An 18,161-nucleotide genomic window follows, 5' to 3' on the forward strand; every position below is an offset into this window, starting at 1 on the left:
TTCAAGCCCTAGAGGTCCCTTATCACCACAGACCCTTGAAGAAGACTCCGAGGGGGAAACAAACTTTCTTTTCTGGGCCCCCCATAAGAGCCTGTTTTTAAACATGTAAACCTCAGAGCTGTGCAGGGGAATGGCTGAACAGAAACTGGCCCCTGGTCATTCACCACCTCCCCACCCCACCTCCACTCTGTCCCTCTACATGTGATGTGCTTGATCAGTAACCCCCAAGGGTCCCTCCTGCCAGGCCCCTACTCAGATGTGACCTTGGAGGGTCCCATCATCTGCACTGGGATGTAAGGTTTTTTGTTTTTTTTTTTAATCTTTATTTTTGAGAGACAGAGAGTGAGCAGGGGAGGAAGATAGAGGAGGAGACACAGAATCCGAAGCAGGCTCCAGGCTCTGAGCCGTCAGCACACAGCCCGACGCGGGGCTCGAACCCACGAACGGCGAGATCACGACCTGAGCCGAAGTCGGACACGGGATGTAAGCTTTAGGCCTTGTGCTCACTGCTGGCTCCTGGCAGGAATGGAGCCTTTCTAGAGAGAATGGGTTTGGGGCCGGAGGGAACAGAGCCTCTGGTCAGTAGCGCCGGAGTGCAGCAGGGCGCCCGCGGAGATGAGGCCCTTCTGAACTTGCCACCCAGATGGAGGAGGGGGCCTGCCGGAGATTCCCAGGGGAAGGCCAGTGTATGCAAAGTCAAGGCAGCAGGAAGTGCAGCCGGCTGCTGGCCTCAGCAGCTTCCTAGCTCAGAAAGCTGCTCCGTTGGAGCAAATGAGGAAGTTTCACTCCCACCCTAGTCCGAGGTTTTAGAATTCGCTGCAATCACGTTCAAGTGGAATTAAAAGCCTACTCGAAGTTTGGTTGAGAGCAGTGAGGTCTTTTTCTTTTCTTGTGGTTGCCAAATGATCCTTTATTGAAGGATTTTCCTTCATAGTTCTCAACTAGCTGGGCATCCCACCCCTGCTGACATCATCTATGGTGTCACGAGGCCCTCGACATGGCCGCTCCCACGGGGCAGTCTCCAGGATCTCAATGGTTCCATTGAGTTCTCTAGCTAAAGGCTGGTGCCGTATGCTGGGCACTGTTGACGAGCTCATCAAAAGTGAGTATTTTGACTATGCTTCACGTCTTCCTGGTCTCCTGGCAGCTCCTTGGGGGCTCCGATCAGGGCGGCGGCAGAAGGTACGCCCTGGATCAGGGGCCTGTCCCCAACAGTTTTACTGTCCTCCTCAGGCCCTTCCAATCACTGGCTGCCTCGGCAACGTCATCACTGTTTTTCGTGACAGTGGGGCCAACTGACAGCAGGCCGGGGTGGATGTGGTATCCCTACCGGGCACATCGGGTATAGGATTTTGATCTCACTGGGGTTGAACTTGGGGCAGCATGGCGGAAGTGGCAGGTGCGGGATGAAACCCGATCTGGAGAAAGGTGCACGGGGGCCTCCTCCGAGCAAAGAGCCAGAAGTGAGAGCGGGGAGTTCTCTCAAAACGAAAACACAGAGCAGCTGACAGATTGGGTCTCCCAAGAAGGTGGTCCAAAGACTCTCATACCGGGAAACAGTTTTTGCTCTTGCCCAGGAGCCGGTGTTCTCTCCATCCAGCTGGTTTCTGGCGGAGATTAGAGGCTGAAGAGCGAGACAGCACAGGAAATTACCCGAACCTCTGGAGTTGGTGCCCTTCTGGATGGGGAAGCACCCCACCCCCAACCCTTTCAGCTGGCGTGGGGCGACAGCGCCACCTAGTGACTAGTGGCCGAAGCACGGAGGTCACCCAGGGCAGCCTCATTACAAAGAGGCTCTGGTTCCCAGTCAGCTCACACTCCCACCTCTCCCGCGCTCCAGGTGGGGACCCTGCGGGACCTCGGCCTCAAAGTCATTTAGCAAAACAAAATTACAAGGACATAACAACGTATAACCACGCCCGACTGGCTTGTTTTATTGGAGAAGGGACGTGGAGTTAACAACGTGAAGACAGCTGGGAGCTGAGGTCGGGAAGAACACCCTCCCCTCCCCGTACGTGCCCACTGCCCCAAATAAAAAATAACCAACTATGGGAGAGCAGCCGAGACAGCGACTGAGGGCGGGGAAGGGAACACGGAACCCGAGGGCGGCAGAAGAGACCATGCGTGTGCTGGGAGGGCCCAGAGGCAGCGGCGGTGCGAGTAACGTGAGTCGAGTCTCTGTGTCTTCCACGTGGGTCTATATAAATATAGAGACAGAAGTCGTTCGCTTTCCCCTGCTCTCCCCTCCGCTCGGCGCGGCTGGCCGCGGTCCCGGCTCCTCTTTCCACACGAGGGCGAAGGGAAGGGGATGCCGAGGAAGTCATCACCGAATTGCGATCAGACCCACATCCATCAGCTTCTGGATCTTCTGTGCTATTACAGGATTCTTTAAGTGTCTGATGGGGAAAAAAAAAAAACCAAGTTAGGTGAAATGAGACTTGACCTGAAAAGGGCTTTCTGCTCTCGAAGCCACCCCCACGCGACCCCCCCGAAAGGCGCCGACAGGAGGCGGCTGAAGGGTCTCCGGAGAGGACCGTTCTGTGAAGGCCCCGGCCCTGCCCGGCAGGAGCCCACGGACACAGCTTTCAGCCGAGGCCGCTCCGTCTTCCCGCCAGGCGGCTCCAGCTACCGTGGCCGACGCAGCAAGGAGGCCCTTTGGGCTCCCCGCCAACGGCCCCGCCGCCTTTTCGACGGAAGAGAACACACGGCGGCCGCTCGCCCGGACCGATCACGTCCCTACCCACCTTGTGCGGCCGCACCTCTCTCCACCTCGTCCCCCGGGGCCACCTCCGCCCCCCTCTACTTACTCGCTGAGCGCCTGGGGGTCCTTCTGCATCTGTTCCAGGATGAGCCGCATGGCCGGGTCACTCATGATCTGCTGCACCTCGGGGTCGGCCATGGCCCGTCGCTTCACGTCCTCGGGGCTGTCGTGCCGGTTGTACTGGGCCATCATACAGCGCTGGTACCCGTCTGCCGCCTCCTGCATCCCAGCAAAGCCAACGGGGGAGGGCGTTAGCACTAACCGGGTCACCATTTCAGTCCAGACAACAGAGGGAACGGAGAAGTGGGAAGTCAGAGACAAGCGGGCAAGAGGAAAGGGTCGGTGAAGAAACACCGAGACGACCCGGAGGAGGACCGGAGGCAGGGGAGAGACTCCCCCCCCCCCCCCCACCCCCGGAGGCCAGAAGCAGCCTCACCTTACAGTTGGAGTCCAGATCTAAGGCCTTCTGGTAGACGTCCATGGCTTTCGTGTAGTCCTTCATCGCTTCCAGGGCAGCCGCTTTCCGCGTGTACCCCTTGACTGTGGACAGAGACGGGAGCGGTGAGGCGTTTTCCAGAACGCGGCTCCAAGGGACACCACTCCCACCCTGTCATGCGTACGCCAACATCCGTCCCCCCACCCCGCTGGTGCCGCTGGCTCCTGCCGCAGGCCCCTCTCTCGGCCCCTCTCGCGCTCTCTGGGCCACGTCCAGGGACAGAGAGGGAGCGGGAAAGCACTTACTGAAGGTCGGCTCTAGCTGGATGCATTCCTCACAGTCCTGGGCAGGAGAGGAAAGGAGAAAATTAGGCTCGTTCCTTCAGATAAACTACCCTAAAGCAGAATGATCAACAGAACTCTTCGCCTGGCCCCACGACAGTGTTCTTTCGCATCCGGCGCTCTGATAACCCGGGCATCTGGGCCGTTTCACAGACGGCCCAGCCCAGGCGGCTGGGAGAGCAAGTCAAGCAGAACCACGAGGGACGGCCATTCCAGACTATGGACCGCCGACCCCACCTAAGGCGAGCGGCCTAGACTCTTCAAAAGGCTGAGGTTATGGGAAAAAATGAAAAAGTGGGCAAAGTTCTCGTTTGAGGAACTGAAAAGGACATGACAACCAGAGGAAACACACAACCTGGACACGGGCAGCTTTCAAGGGGATTTGGGGGGAAATCTGAGGAGAGGACCGCAGCAGACGGCCCTCTGGCCTTCAGTCCACGACCAGGCGGTGCGACTGACACCGTGACTGGAAGGGAAGAATCCTTTCAGGAAAAGCACACTCAGGAGCGCCGAGTGCCAAAACCTAGCCTACTTCTTTGCGCAGATGGTTCCACGAAAACGCACCCCTACTTCTTGCCAAAAGAGGTGGAGGGCACACAGACGTTCTGGCTATTTCTGTTTGAGGTACCCACAAGGTGGAAAATCCCGGCGAGAAGAATGCAATGCGGTAGAGTTTCAACACCCCGGCCCGCTTGCAACTATTCCAGCCAAAAGCTAGATCAGAAATGGTTCCGTTCACTGTTCGCCTTTGTGTAGCTGGGGGAGGACGTGCTCTTCCTCACAGGCAACTGCCGAGGTCCTGCACTTCGCAAACCAACCTGTTTTTGACGTTGCCCTTGTACCCGTACGGGTGACCTTTCAAAGCCAGGCACAGGCCCAGAAGTTAGTGGCCTCAAAAAACAAAACCCGTGTGTGTCTCTAGACGGGTCCCATTTTGTCACCTTCCCAGAAGATGGTCCGGGGATGGACCACACTTTAAAAATCGTCTAGCCTCCCTCTCTCTGCCCCTCCCCCACTCACACTCGTCTCTCTCAAAAATAAACACTTAAAAAAAAAGGAGGGGGGGGGGGCCTGGGTGGCTCCGTTGGTTGGGCCTCCTTGGTTGGCTCAGAGGTCATGATCTCGCGGTCTGTGAGTTCAAGCCCCGCACTGGGCTCTGTGCTGACAGCTCGGAGCTTGGGGCCCACTTCGGATTCTGTGTCTCTTTTCTCTCTACCCCTCCCCTGCTCGCGCGCTGTCTCTTGCAAAAATAAACATAAAAAAAATTCAAAGTCATCTAGAGAACAGTTTAGAAATCGCCAACAGAGACACAGAGCAGGTCACGTTCAAGACAGCAACGAAGATTTCCTTTCCAGCGTCGACATCATCACACGAGACCATACTCAATACGCCCGAGAACAGCAGAGCCGCTAAGGGAGCTAATCAAAAAAGGGCCAAAGATGGCAAAGCTTCTGCGGGAAACGATGCCACGGCTCTTCAGTATAAACGCACACATAGTTACAGGCAAACAAACACTGTGCTGCCCCAGGATGCAGCACCACCGCTGGGAGAGGATGCCTAGAAGATCAGAAAGCGGGGTACCTGTGCGAGGTACAGTACTCAGCCTTCAGGAGGAAGGAAACACGGACACCTGCTACAGCACGATGCTCAGTGAAATGAGCCACACACAAAAGAACAAATACTGGACGGTTCTACTTACAGGAGGTCCCTAGAGGGGTCACATTCAGAGAGCCAGAGAGTGGAATGGTAGCCGCCAGGGGAGTGGGAGTTAGTGTTCAAAGGGTGCACTTTCAGTTTGGGAAGATGGAAAGGTTCTCGATGAGGAAGGTGGTGATGGGTGCACAACAACGGGAATGGACTTGACCCCAATGAACTGAACGTGTAAAGTGTTAAAAAAAAAAAAAAAAAAAGGGAGAGGGGGGAGGGGAAGCGATGGGGAAGAAAGAGTCCATCATCGGCGAAGATCGAAACGGATCCACGTTTCCAAATATTCCCAACCACAGTAACAACAGATGGGCCAGGACTGAGCTAGCGTACGTCCTGCATCTTACAAACCTCACACGCACGGCACCGTCCCTCGGACTCTAAGATCAAAGTAAAAACATCAAAAAGACGTTGACGACGTGAAAAGAGAAAAAACAACGTTCCTCACGCACAGATTCGCTGCCGTTAACAGGCACCGCCCACGCCCAGATGTGCCCACCTTGAGCGCCAGCTGAAACTCCAGGAGTTTGGTGTAGCAGGCGGCTCGATTGCTGTACAATTTGGCATCTTTTGGGTTCCGCTTGATGGCTTCTGTGTAATGCTTCATGGCCTGGGGATAATCCCCTGGGTAAGGAAAGAAGAAACTTTTTTAGAAAGCAAAAAGCCACCCTCCTCCCCCACTGAGGGCATTTAGCTTGCAGTCTGCCAAGGCACAGAGAACACGTCTGCATCACTCATCACTCATCCAGAAGCTGTCACCTGAGCTGGAACGTACCTTTAATGTTTATTTTTGCACAGTGACAGAGCGCAAGTGGGAAGGGGCACAGAGAGGGAGCGACAGAATCCGAAGCAGACTCCAGGCTCTGAGCTACCAGCACAGAGCCTGACGTGGGGCTTGAACTCATGGACTGTGAGATCATGACCTAAGCCAAAGTGGGACGCTTAACCGACTGAGTCACTCAGGCGCCCCCGTAACATACCTTTCTGAAAACATTCGTTGCCTTTGTTCTTTTCCTCCAAGGCCAGGTCGGGGTTTATATAGGCCAGCCGCTCTTGCTCCTTCAGAATTTTCTCCGCCTAAGAACAAATAATCCTTGGAGTAATCATTTACACTGTCGGACGCCTAAACATTGGACTAAAATAAGGGTCTGATTCAGATTTTGATTTGCAGAAAGTACTGTCAGCAACATTTTAGTTTTTGTTCAGAGCATGCAACTCTTCATCATCTTGGGGCTGGGAGTCCGAGCCCAGGTCAGGTAAAGAGATTACTTACTTAAAAGCAAAAGAATCACACCTTCCTCATCATGAAAACACACAGCGAAACGATGGGCAGTACTGACATATGCTTGGTACAAGATTAAGCGCGAATATGAGGCACGTGCTAACAGCGCAATTCACTTTCCGACCCGTGTTTTTGTGAATAAAAATCGACCCCACTCCGTAATTTAGGACAACTGGCACGATAACACAAGGCTCTGGTTGTGTAAAATAAAAAATAGATCTTAAGTCACAATAATAACCCTAAGCGCACGGACCTTCAGTAAAAGGTTACGATCTTGGCCGACAGAAAGGACAGCAAAAAAATCGCGGTTACTCCTTACACGTTGTCAAGCGACAAGGACGAGGTATAAAACGACCAAAGACACGACTTAAAAAAAATCTTAACGGTTCATTATTAAACGCAATGCCACAGTGGGTAAGAAATACCAGGACCCGTATTCTTTCCCTACCCACCTGTTGGCATTTCTTGAGCACATCCGGGGTTCGGTGCTCTGCCAAAGACTTGTTGTAGAAATGGATGGCGTCCTTATACTTTTCCTCTTTGAAGTACGAGTTGCCAATTCGAGCGTAAGCTCTAACGAAACAAGCAGAAAAGGAATGTGCTGAGGGCAAAGCAGAGACAAGGGCAGCTCCTGGAGAGACGCGCCCCCACCCCGCTCGGACACCACACCCTCCAAACACCTCTTGTCTGGACGCCCGCGGCCTCGCGTCCAGCCCACGGCTTACAGAGCGGGCTGTGTGGCCAGCGACCCTCCTCCCCACGCAGGAAAACTTAGGTCTTGGACATCGACCCCCCCCCCCCCCCCCACCACTCGAGGTACCGCCGAAGGTCGCGCGTACTTGGCAATCTGTCGATAGTCTTCTCGGTTTTCTCGCCCCACTTCGATGGCCTTCTCACAGAGCTCCCGGCATTTACCGTAGTCGCCCTTCTCGAAGTACACGGCTGCCGGGCAGGATGGTTAACGAAGAGTCAAGCCATGTCCCTCCCCGGGACCGCCCGACGACCAGGCACTCACCCCTCGGCCTGGGCCTCACCTGCTTGATTGGTCATGTACGTCATGTTGGTGGGGTCCAGGTCCTTGGCTCTGTCGTAGTGCTTCAAGGCCGTGTCAAAGTCTTTCTTCTTGTAGGCCTCGTTCCCCAACTCTTTTTCTTTCAGCGCCTAGATGGGGTGTGGAAGGAGCACTGAGCAAACCGAACGGAGGCGGCAAAGAGCTGGCGACCCGTCACGGGCCGAGCAGCGCGCACGACTAGCCTTGGGGGCGGGAGCACGGTCCCCGCGCTGCGGCCACTTCTCAGCCAGCCGCAGGATTAAAGGCAGAGGGCTGTTAGAACGGGACGCTAATGGGGTGCTCGGGTGGCTCAGGTCACGATCTCGCAGTTTGTGAGTTCGAGCCCCGCGTGGGGCTCTGCGCCGACAGCTCAGAGCCTGGAGCCTGCTTCGGATTCTGTCTCTCCCTGTCTCTCAATAATAAACATTAAAAAAAAAAAAAAAGGAAAAGAATGGGATGCTAAGGTCTCACCTCTGCCCCCTCTAAAGCTCCCCCTTTTCTATCTATTCTCCTGGACTTGGTCAGAAAATAAAGGGCTTTTTCAGGGGAGAGAAAGTCCCTCCGACCTGAAGCAAGTTGGGCGAGAACAGCAGTTTTCTACCCGGTTTGACCACGGGAGGCCACGGCAAGTCCGGTTTCCGTGAGGCGGCCACCTCGGGGGCTCTGTGGTCAGAGCGGCAGAGGGAGGGGTCGGGGATGCTGACAAGGGTCTGTCCCCAGGGCACGAGTCTCAGCACGGCGCTCCACCGCCCACACCACGGGGCCAGCTTCCAACTTCGAGACACCCCGAACAACCGACGCTTACTCATGTGAAAGCGCTTAATCTGGCAACAATCTGTCGTTCCCGATAAGAAAGGAAATAAAATCCCCAAAGCACAGGCCTCCCGCTCCGGAAGCCAGCGTCGCTAAGTGGACAACGGTCAACTACATGCCACGTGCAACCAGAAAACAGACACCCGAGGACGCATGTAGACGACATCCTTCTGGGTCACAGCAAGGACAAGGGTCACCCAAAACCTGACCGGCTTGCCCTGACCCACACCCACGCTGGTGGCACGGGCGCAGCTCCGGGGACCACGGAAGGGCAGCTCGTGCAGCCACCGGTCCCACACGCGCCGTGCTTGTGAAATCGCTCGGAAAGGGAAGCGTTCCACACGCCGACCGCTCCGACGGAAAACAGTGACCCAGCGCTCAACGACGACAGCCGCCCCCGCGTCCCGGACGTCCTGTGGACAACGCTGTTCGAAACGCGCGAGAGGAAGGAGGGAAAACGAGACCTGCTTCTTATTCTCTGGAAGGTCCTCTTCCATCGGCTCTGGCTTGGTGTCCTTCTTGGGAGGCGGCGGCGGAGGCGGCGCAGCCACTTCCTCGTCCTCATCCATGCTGCCCAGGTCGACCCCCAGCAGGACGCTGAGCGTCGTCATGATCCGAGGATCCTGCAGTTTCCTAGCAGTGGTTTAAAAAAAAAAAAGAGGGAAGAAAAAAAAAGAAAAGCACGATGATTTATTATTTCTCCTCACAACTGATTTTGGTATTAGGTTTTCAAATAAGAATTCAGCGGAATAACTCTCATCACTCCTTTGGAAACACTGACTTTTTTCTTTTTAAGTTTATTCGAGAGAGAGAGAAGGCGCACAGGTGTGCGCAGGGGAGAGACACACAAGGAGCGAAAGACCCAAGCAGGCTCCGCGCCCGTCAGCACAGAGCCCGAGGCGGGGCTCGAACGCACAACGCCGGGATCACGTACCTGAGCTGAAATCAAGTCAGACGCCTGACTGAGTCACCCAGGCAGCCCTGCCCACAACAGAGCTTAAACCCACATTTGCCGCTAAACCTCAGATTACCGTGTAACAGAGCTGCTCGCCCACAGAAAAAACGGCGAGATTCTGCACCAGCCACGAGGTACCACCGGGGAATACTCAACCCTTCAAAAACCCGTTCCCGGTGAGCTAACAGATGTCAAATTTACTTCTCGAAGCCAGGAGACACAAAGAGGGACGGGACCTCAGGAGTCAGAGATTCAGAGTCACAAATACCAGTATGACTAAGAGACGCATCTTTACACCTGACACTCTCTTCCACCATGACCTTCCACTGCAACATCCCAGGAGACAGCGTCTGATATGTATGGAAAGGATACACTTGGCGCCAGATCAGAATTATAGGAGAGCAGCAAAGAGGCACTCGAAGGTTAGGAATGAAGATTCCAAATTATTCCTACACGTGTCCTCTTTAACCCCTTCCAGAAAGACAAACCAACAGATACCTACCGCTCACTGGAGAAAAACAAAGGCAGAAAGCCTGCTGTCTGAGGAACACCTCTACACACACACACGGGATCCCAGAAAAGAAGTACCACGTTCACACCCGCTTCCAGAGACAACAGTGCTGTCTCGACTTACGTGCCCAGGTCGGACGGTTTGCTTCTCAGTTGTTCTATCAGTTCCCGGTAGGTAGGATCAGCGAGCAGTGTCCTCGTCCTGGGGTCGCTCTCCAACTTCTGGTACAGATTGGGCATGTTGAAAGGGTTCATGAACTTCCTCTCTGTTGCGAACAAAGGGAAGCACATGATGAGAAGTCAGGTCACTTGAGTTTTATGCCCCCTAGCCCACCAGACATTTGGAGGGAGCCTCAAAGTTAATCCCATTAAAAAAATCTCAAGGTGTGTTTTGGGGCGCCCGGGTGGCTCGGTCGGTTAAGCATCCAACTTCGGCTCAGGTTGTGATCCCATGGTTCGTGGGTTTGAGCCCCACATTGGGCTCTGTGCTGACAGCTCAGAACCCGGAGCCTGCTTCGGATTCTGTGTCTCCCTCTCTCTCAAAAAGTAAACATTAAGGGAAAAGGGAAAAAAAAAAAAAAGGTATGTTTTGTTTCTGAGACAGAGAGCGAGCTGAGGGAGGGGCAGGGAGCGAGGGGGGGGGAGGGGGGGAGAGGGAGAGAGGGAGAGAGGGAGGGGGAGGGGGAGAGGGAGGGAAGGAGGGAGGGGGAGGGAGGAGGAGGGAGGGGGAGGGAGGGAAGGAGGGAAGGAGGGAAGGAGGGAAGGAGGGAAGGAGGGAGAGGGAGAGGGAGAGGGTGAGAATCCCCAGCAGGCTCCATGCTGCCCATGCAGAAACCAACACCAGGCTCAAACCTACAAACCGTGAGACCACGACCTGAGCGGAGATCAAGAGTTGGACTTTTTTTTTTTTTTTTAACGTTTACTTGTAATTGAGAGACAGAGAAAGAGCATGAACATGGGAGAGAGAGACAGAGGAGGAGACACAGAATCCAAAGCAGGCTCCAGGCTCCGAGCTGTCAGCACAGAGCCTGACACGGGGCTTGAACCCACAAACAGTGAGATCATGACCCGAGCCGAAGTCGGACACTCAACCGAGCCACCCAGGCGCCCCTGAGAGTTGGGACGTTTAACTGGGCCGCCCAGGTGCCCCAAAGTTAGTCCCGTTAAAAAAAAGAAAGAAACCAACAGTGTACTGGGGCCTACCTGCCAACCGGGCCTCCATATTCTGTAAGCCCTCTTTGAGCTGAGGATTATTTGCTTCATGTTTTAAACCCTCTTCATAGGTTCTCTTGGCTTCTTCAAATCGGTTTAAGAACTCAAGAGCTGCTGCTTTTCGTGAATAGCCCTTAAACCAAAAAGAAAGAACACGACAAAATAAAGAACACCTAGAAGTCCAAAAGACGAACTCCAAAGAAGCTATTTTACGCTCCCTGGGACAAAACGGATATCCACGTGAAGGCCAAAGGAAAACAGGAGGAGAAGCGCGTAACACCAAGACTAAAAACTGTAAGGATCCAGCCACATCTCAAAGACGCTCACCCGCCCCACCTCGATTCATCTTCCGACCCAGTGTCGTCCGCTCCTCTGGTGGCATTTTCTTTCTCAGTAGCGCCAAAGATCAGACCTGCCTTCACAGCGGACGGCACCTCGGATGTGACGAGTGCCACGACTCTGAGGAGCATCCTCCAACCGGGAGAAGGGCGGAGGGGCGATACGCTATGCAGGCTACTGGGACGGGCAGCCAGCCGGGTCGGGAGGGCCCGGTATTTGAAAACGGCACACCAAGGGGGCATTTCTGTGAAGCGTCAAGAGCCCCGGTCCGCCCACGGCCTACCTTGCCCCAGTCGGGCTTCAGGTCCACGGTTTTGCAGCCATCCTCATAAGCCTTCTGGTAGTCCCCTTTCTTGGCGTAGGCCGCTGAGCGATTGCTGTAGAGCACGTGGTTCCGGGGATCCAACCTGATGGCCTCCGAGTAGCACTGTAACGCATCATCGATGTTGCCAGCACTCAGGGCCTTATTGCCCTTCTCTTTCAGCTCGTTCACCTGACGAAAAAAGGAACCGATGTAGTTTCTTCCGTAACACGCTATTTTTGTCCATGTCTTTCCTAGTCCTTGAGAGAGAGAACGCGCGTGCGCAAGCGGGAGAGGGGCAGAGGACCTGAAGCAGGCTCCATGCTGACCGCAGTGAGCCCGACGCGGGGCTTGAACTCACGGACTGCAAGATCATGACTTGAGCCGAAGTCGGACCCTCAACCGACTGAGCCACCCAGGTGCGTTGGTCCCAATTTTTTTTTTTAATTTTTTTTCAACGTTTATTTATTTTTGGGACAGAGAGAGACAGAGCATGAACGGGGGAGGGGCAGAGAGAGAGGGAGACACAGAATCGGAAGCAGGCTCCAGGCTCCGAGCCGTCAGCCCAGAGCCCGACGCGGGGCTCGAACTCACGGACCGTGAGATGGTGACCTGGCTGAAGTCGGACGCTCAACCGACCGAGCCACCCAGGCGCCCCATCTGGTCCCAATTTTTTAAGCGACACTCATACGTCGGTTGTCAACAAAAAAGTTACTTTACACACCGAGAGAAAGAAAGCGTAAGTGAATTCATTTGCCATCTCCCACACCTTCGGGTGGGGCCGACAAGAAAAGTAAGTAACCAGGAAAAGCAGGCTGACGCCTCGCTCTCCGCTGGCTCCAGTTCGGAGGAACGCGCATGGCAGCCACTCTTTGCTCAAAGCCTCCACCTGGGGCTGACGAAGCCACTCCAGAACACACTCATGAGCTCCTTTCGTGGAAAAAGAAATCCACTGGCCACGGGAATGCCAAGAAGCCCAAACGGTAAACCGAACACAGGCCTAGTGGCCTAGTCGGTCACTCCTCGAAGAGACCATGGCGAAGGGAGGAGCGGGAGTGTGCAGGGACACAGGCCCCCCAGCGAGCGACCTGAAGGCTTCGCGATGGCTTCTTGGGAGCCTCCAGATGCTTACCCGCAATCAGGAAGAATCTATTTCCATTCCCAGGTGGGGTAACCCATCACAACGTGGTAGAGCTAACTCCCCAGATCAGTGTTTGCCGCGTTTAATTATTACTATAAAAGACACGCAAGATAATAACAACCTACTCGTGGTTTAATTCCCTACCCTCTCAAACGTTCAGAACGTGGTCCTGATTATAGGGCTTCTCCTACACCATCTCTCTCCAGATCTATCATCCAGCCGTGAGCCGGCACGGACGGATGCAAGAAAGAAGCGTTAAGGGAAACACCTCTGGAGCCCCGGGGCAAACCAATTGGGAACTTCCCTCCATCAACCAGAGATGTGAGAGAGAGAGAGCCTTGAAAAAGGACAAGTCCAGCAAACAGGGCCAAATCTAGCAAGGGATAAAAATCTTCGAACCCGGGAAGGAGACCAGAAAGCAAAAACTTAAAAAACTAGTATCAAGCGGCAGCTGAGAACGGCGCCATGGAGTTCTTGTCTCTCCCACAAAACACCCCTTTCCACACGGAGCACTGACCAGCAATAGGTCAGGAAATCAAGCCTGCAGGTGGTGACCAGCACTTTAAAAGATCAGGTAGGATAGAAAATACCAGCACACCAGGCACATGATGGCAAATGCCATTATGCTAAATAAACACGCTACACGGTTGCAGGTCCATACTGGGTCTTGGGTAAAAGGTGTATTACCCTGGGATTTATCTGAAAAGCGCGAAGTTTAAAACATCAGAACATGAAAAACTGGACACTCAAATGCCTCCACCTTGGATTATTTCCTAAAACTGAAATCCAGATCTCCAAGCTGAAGATGAAAACCAAAGGCAGAGGTGTCGCATGTCCAACCGGCCCAGGAGAGCAGGTCCTGACACACAAGGGAAACCGCCAGGCTGCCTGCACTACAATCACAAAGTTGCCGTCCTGACTTCACTCGTTCATTCACTGTCTGCCCCTACGTGTGTGTTTTAGCTCTATCTACCTACAACGGGTGGTGCGCTTTTAAAAAGTTTTTTTTTTCCTATTTTGACAAACCCCTTCAATTGGAGAGTGATGTATTTTTCATTCCAGAACTCATTTTCTTGTCCACACCTCAGTCTGTTTAATCCCAGATGCAACTTTACTATCCCAAGCGAGCAAAAACTTTTTAACCCCTCCACTTCCACTCTTTCTTAATTTACCAAAGAGGCTCCAGGATCTGGTTAATCGGTACGCTTCCACTGACCGTTTCCGACTGAATAAAATCTCTCCGGGCTTTTCACAACCTGCGGGCTGCGGAGGATACAATTAAGCCACCGAAAAGCAACCAGCCGCGGTTACAAACTCGGTCCCCTAAAAATGAGCCCAGGCAAACAACTTACTTCTTGCTGCTTATCTACACAGCCTACTACACGAGATTTTCTACAGCGACCAATTCCTCCTTGGGTAACCAGAAACCAACTTTCCAGAAATATCAGCCTTCAGCTACTCTCTTATCACACACACACACACCCCAAAACAGAAAAAAGAACGGGAGGAGCCACACATCTCTCTGCAAGACGCTGCTAGACCTGGACTGGTTCTAAGGACTTTCGCCGCACCGTCCCTTTCCCGCACCAGGCAGGTAAGTCGGCCCGCTACTCTTCAAACCTTTCATCAACGCTCTTCCATCCCGGCCTTTCCAGGTGCAGGAAAAGGAGGATGTGCTACCTGGCTACTTCCAGTGGATTTCCGTCCCCGCTCCCCGCATCCCTCCAAGTTAACTGTGACCAAGTCCGGGTGGCTTCTCCGTCGGCAATCCCCGCTCTCCCGGGTGGCGCATTCTCTGCTGTGGACCCGGTCCCTCCCGCCGGTTCCGAAGCCCCCCGCCCACCTCCATCCCTCCCAGCGCCGTCCTACCCACCCCCACCCCCCCGCCGGCTCGGTCCAGGGCCACCTCCCGGGAGGCCTCCGGGGCCCAGCCACGGCCTCTCTTCCCGCCGCGGGCCCGACTTAGAGCCGGACTGTCGCCGTCCCCCGGTCCTCCTCGCCGAGCCGGCAGGCGACGGACGCTGAGTGGACCCTGCGCCCCCCGCGGCCCGGGCCCGGCTATACTGCTCACCTCCCGCCCGGTGGGCCGCGGCCCTCACGCCCTCGCCTCCCCAGCTGCTCGCCCGGCCCCAGGCCGCCGCCCCGACCGCCTCGATTAGCGCCCGCCCCGCCGCCGCTCCTCCACTCGCGGCCCGGCCTCGGCCTGTCCCCGAGTGGCCCCGGGGCCTCGGCCCGCCCCTCCCCCTTCACCTGCTCCATAGCCCGGCCCGGAACCCCGTTGAATCGACTCCGTCCGCTCCGCGTTCCCAACCGCACGCGCCGCCTTCTGGAACCTACTAGAAGCTGCCGGGACCCCCGGATCCCGCCCCTTCCTCGCCTGCTCACTGGTCGCGCTCCCCGAGGGGGCTTTCTATCCTTCCCTACTATTGGCTTGAAGTCTGGCCCATCATCTTTGCTTCTCTATCATTGGACACCTGAGAGTAAGCCCTCAGCCCTGCCTCCTCCGCGCCTCCGGATTGGACGCTTCCCGACAAGCCCCGCCCACCCCAGACTCCACGATTGGCGGGAGGGGCGCCCTTCTGCGACGGGGATTGGTCGCTTGGCCCGCCAATCGTGGCCGCGCTGGCCGCGCCCATTGGTCCTGTTCTTTCTGGAAATTTCCACCTCTCCCATTGGGCTGACGGACTCCGTGAGGGAACCTCCTTCAGGTTAAAAAAAAAAAAAAAAAGGCGATTGGGCGGAGAGTTGCCGACACTCTGCGGTGATAGGCTCAAACGGCTACCCTTCAAAAGGCGGGGTTTCAGCTCTGCAGGGGTTTATGGGAATCTCAGGACCCCCGCGGTTCTCTGCCGCGGTGGCCCTGGCGGCCTGGGGGGAGGGGGGGTGGTCTCCGCGCCGCTTCCCGGCTCCGTGGACTGCGAGTCCGGCCCAGGCGACCCGCTGCTCCCCGGCGACGCAGAGCCCCCGGGTCCCGGCCGGTGGGGGCGACGTCTGGGTCGACCTCGGGAGAGCTCCCGGGCCGTGCCCAGATCCCGCCGTTAGTAGCCGAAGGGTCGAAAACACCGAAGGAGCTGGGACTTGGGTGGGACGGACCCGGGGTCTCACCCTGGGGAGGCCGGGGGGACTCGCTGGATCCCCTCGTGTTAACGGGTCGGACAGTGCGGGGCCGTGGGAGGTGTCCCGTTCATACAGGAATTTCTTTACCGCTCGGTGAAGGGAGCCATTATTTGAGGATGGGGGGGGGGAGGGAACGATGACGTCAGTGACGCGCTCGGTCACCTACTGGCGGGCGGTGGCGGCCCCGGGAGGGCCTTTTGCAGCCGAGAGGCAGGGCAACGTGCGAGAGCACCCGGGGCAGCCAAAGGGTTTAGAGCGTGGAGGAGAGAAGCTGGTTTTTCCTCCTGGGCCGGTGTGTGCTTCACGGAACAAAGAAGCCGCACGACAGGTCTGCAGAAAGCTTGGATGAGGGTCTTGGGGCCTGCTGTGTCCTTGTATCCCCCCTTCCGTCCCCAGTGCCGTCCCTGCCCAGGGTTTTAAGTGTCCCTTCTATGGCAATGGCTTGTCTCTCCAGCTCCCTCTTTTATCCCAGCTGTCTCTGGTCCGTTCTTAACCTTGCAGCCAAGGTCACTGCAGATCCGCACCCCTTGCTTGAAACTCTTGGAGGCTTTAGACTGGGGCTCAGGGCCTGTGTGATCCGGCAGGCCTGCTTTGGCCGCCTCCTTCCCTGCCCTCCCATTTTCAGCCCCAGACTCCGGCCCCCTGACCTCTCCTAGGTGGGCTCCTTCACTCCGAGCCTGCCTGCAAACTGTTCCCTCTGCTGGGTTCCCCCTTCCACCAACTCTGCCGGGTTGATTTCCGCGCCCTGCCGGGCCGAGATGGGCTGTCAGGGTTCCTTAACAGTCCGCCTCCAACAAGTAGACTAATTTCTGCCCACTCTCACTTGCTTTCACTGTGGACCATACGTGTGTCCGTTTTTGCGCAGAGTCTGGTACGTAGTAGGTGTTCATCGACCCATCGAATATCATGGAATGTGTCAGGTGCGATGGTCCGCTGGAGAAAATGCAGTAAAGAAAGCTGACGAAAATCGCTGTTCTTGGGGCACCCCTTCCAGAATTGTTTTTAATGTCTTCATTTCTTTTTGAGAGAGAGCAGGAGAGGGGTGGAGAGAGAGACAGAAGCCAAAGAAGCCTCCAAGCTCTGTCTGAGCTGTCAGCACAGAGCCCGACGCGGGGCTCAAACCCCCAAGCTGTGAGATCGTGCCCGGAGCCGGTCAGACGCTTAACCGACTGAGCCACCCAGGCACCCCCTGTGGCACTCATTCTGGTGAGGGAGACGCACCTAAAAAGTTTCTAGGGCATATCTGCTTAAGTGTAGTGGAGAAAAATGAAGCAGGGAACGGGTTAAGGAGTGTTAGGTGAGGGTGATGGTGTTACATTCTTAATAACCTGGCCAGGACACAAACCTCAGTGAGAAGGTCATATTTGAGAAAAGGCCTGAGGAATTAAGGGAGTGAGTCTGATGGAAAATCTGAAGAAGAACCTTGCAGTCCGAGGCAACAACACATGCAAAGGTCCTGGGGTGGAAGCTGCACTGAGGTGGCCAGAATGGTGGGAGCAGGGAGGAAGTGGGAGAGCTGGGTCAAGAGGAAGCAAGGGCCGGGTCCTGCCAGGGTGAGAGGCCATTGTGTTCATGCCACCACATTTTGAACAGAAAAGTGATGTGATCTGACGGATCAGGACTCTGGCTGCAGTGTAGGTGACCTCTTAGGAGACCATTGTGGTATTCCAGGGGAGCGGCGACGGTGCCGTGGGCCACAGTGGGAGCGGAGGAGGGGTGGGAAAAGTTGGGAATCCAACTTCTGGAGGAGCCAACAGGATCTGTTCGTGCCTCGGACACGGGGCATGAAGGAGGCATGTGATTCCGAGGCTTTGGGCCTCTTTTAACTCATCTGCTAAATACCCCCGTCCACGAGATCTTTCATTGGTCCTTGGCAATGTCTGCAGACCACCGCACTCTTGCTGATCCCACTGCTGCCTCCCCCCACAGCTGTTCTCCAAGCTTCTTTCCCGTTCCTCCCTCTGCATAACCCGGTCTCATCACCACTGACGTCTCCATGGTCCTGTTACGTGCGGCACGCTACTCCGGAGGCAGGGGCTCACAGACGCGGCTTCCGTTGGGGTGGGTGGTGTCTTCTAGCCAGAGAGAGAGAGATGCTAGTCAACTCATCTGCGTGACTTCAAGCACCCTGCTTAGCCTCCCTGTGTTTCCGTTGCTTCTATGTTAAAATATGGATGAAAAAGGGTTTTGTTTTTGAG

General features: G+C 55.5%; 1 protein-coding gene across 1 annotated transcript; it reads right to left on the reverse strand.

Annotated features, from left to right (window-relative positions):
- Positions 1 to 1,908: 1,908 nt before the first annotated feature.
- STIP1 (stress induced phosphoprotein 1) lies at positions 1,909 to 15,244 on the reverse strand. Its single transcript, XM_047876822.1, has 14 exons — positions 15,097 to 15,244; positions 11,688 to 11,897; positions 11,057 to 11,198; positions 9,978 to 10,119; positions 8,853 to 9,021; positions 7,559 to 7,685; positions 7,364 to 7,466; positions 6,977 to 7,097; positions 6,223 to 6,319; positions 5,742 to 5,866; positions 3,503 to 3,539; positions 3,198 to 3,301; positions 2,808 to 2,980; positions 1,909 to 2,396 (listed from the first exon to the last, which is right to left on the reverse strand). Exons 1-14 carry the CDS (start codon positions 15,103 to 15,105, stop codon positions 2,324 to 2,326), a joined length of 1,632 nt encoding a protein of 543 aa, XP_047732778.1. The 5' UTR covers positions 15,106 to 15,244; the 3' UTR covers positions 1,909 to 2,323.
- Between the last annotated feature and the right edge of the window lie 2,917 nt (positions 15,245 to 18,161).

This window comes from Prionailurus viverrinus, chromosome D1 (genome assembly GCF_022837055.1).
Source record: "Prionailurus viverrinus isolate Anna chromosome D1, UM_Priviv_1.0, whole genome shotgun sequence".
Taxonomy (NCBI): Eukaryota; Metazoa; Chordata; class Mammalia; order Carnivora; family Felidae; genus Prionailurus; species Prionailurus viverrinus.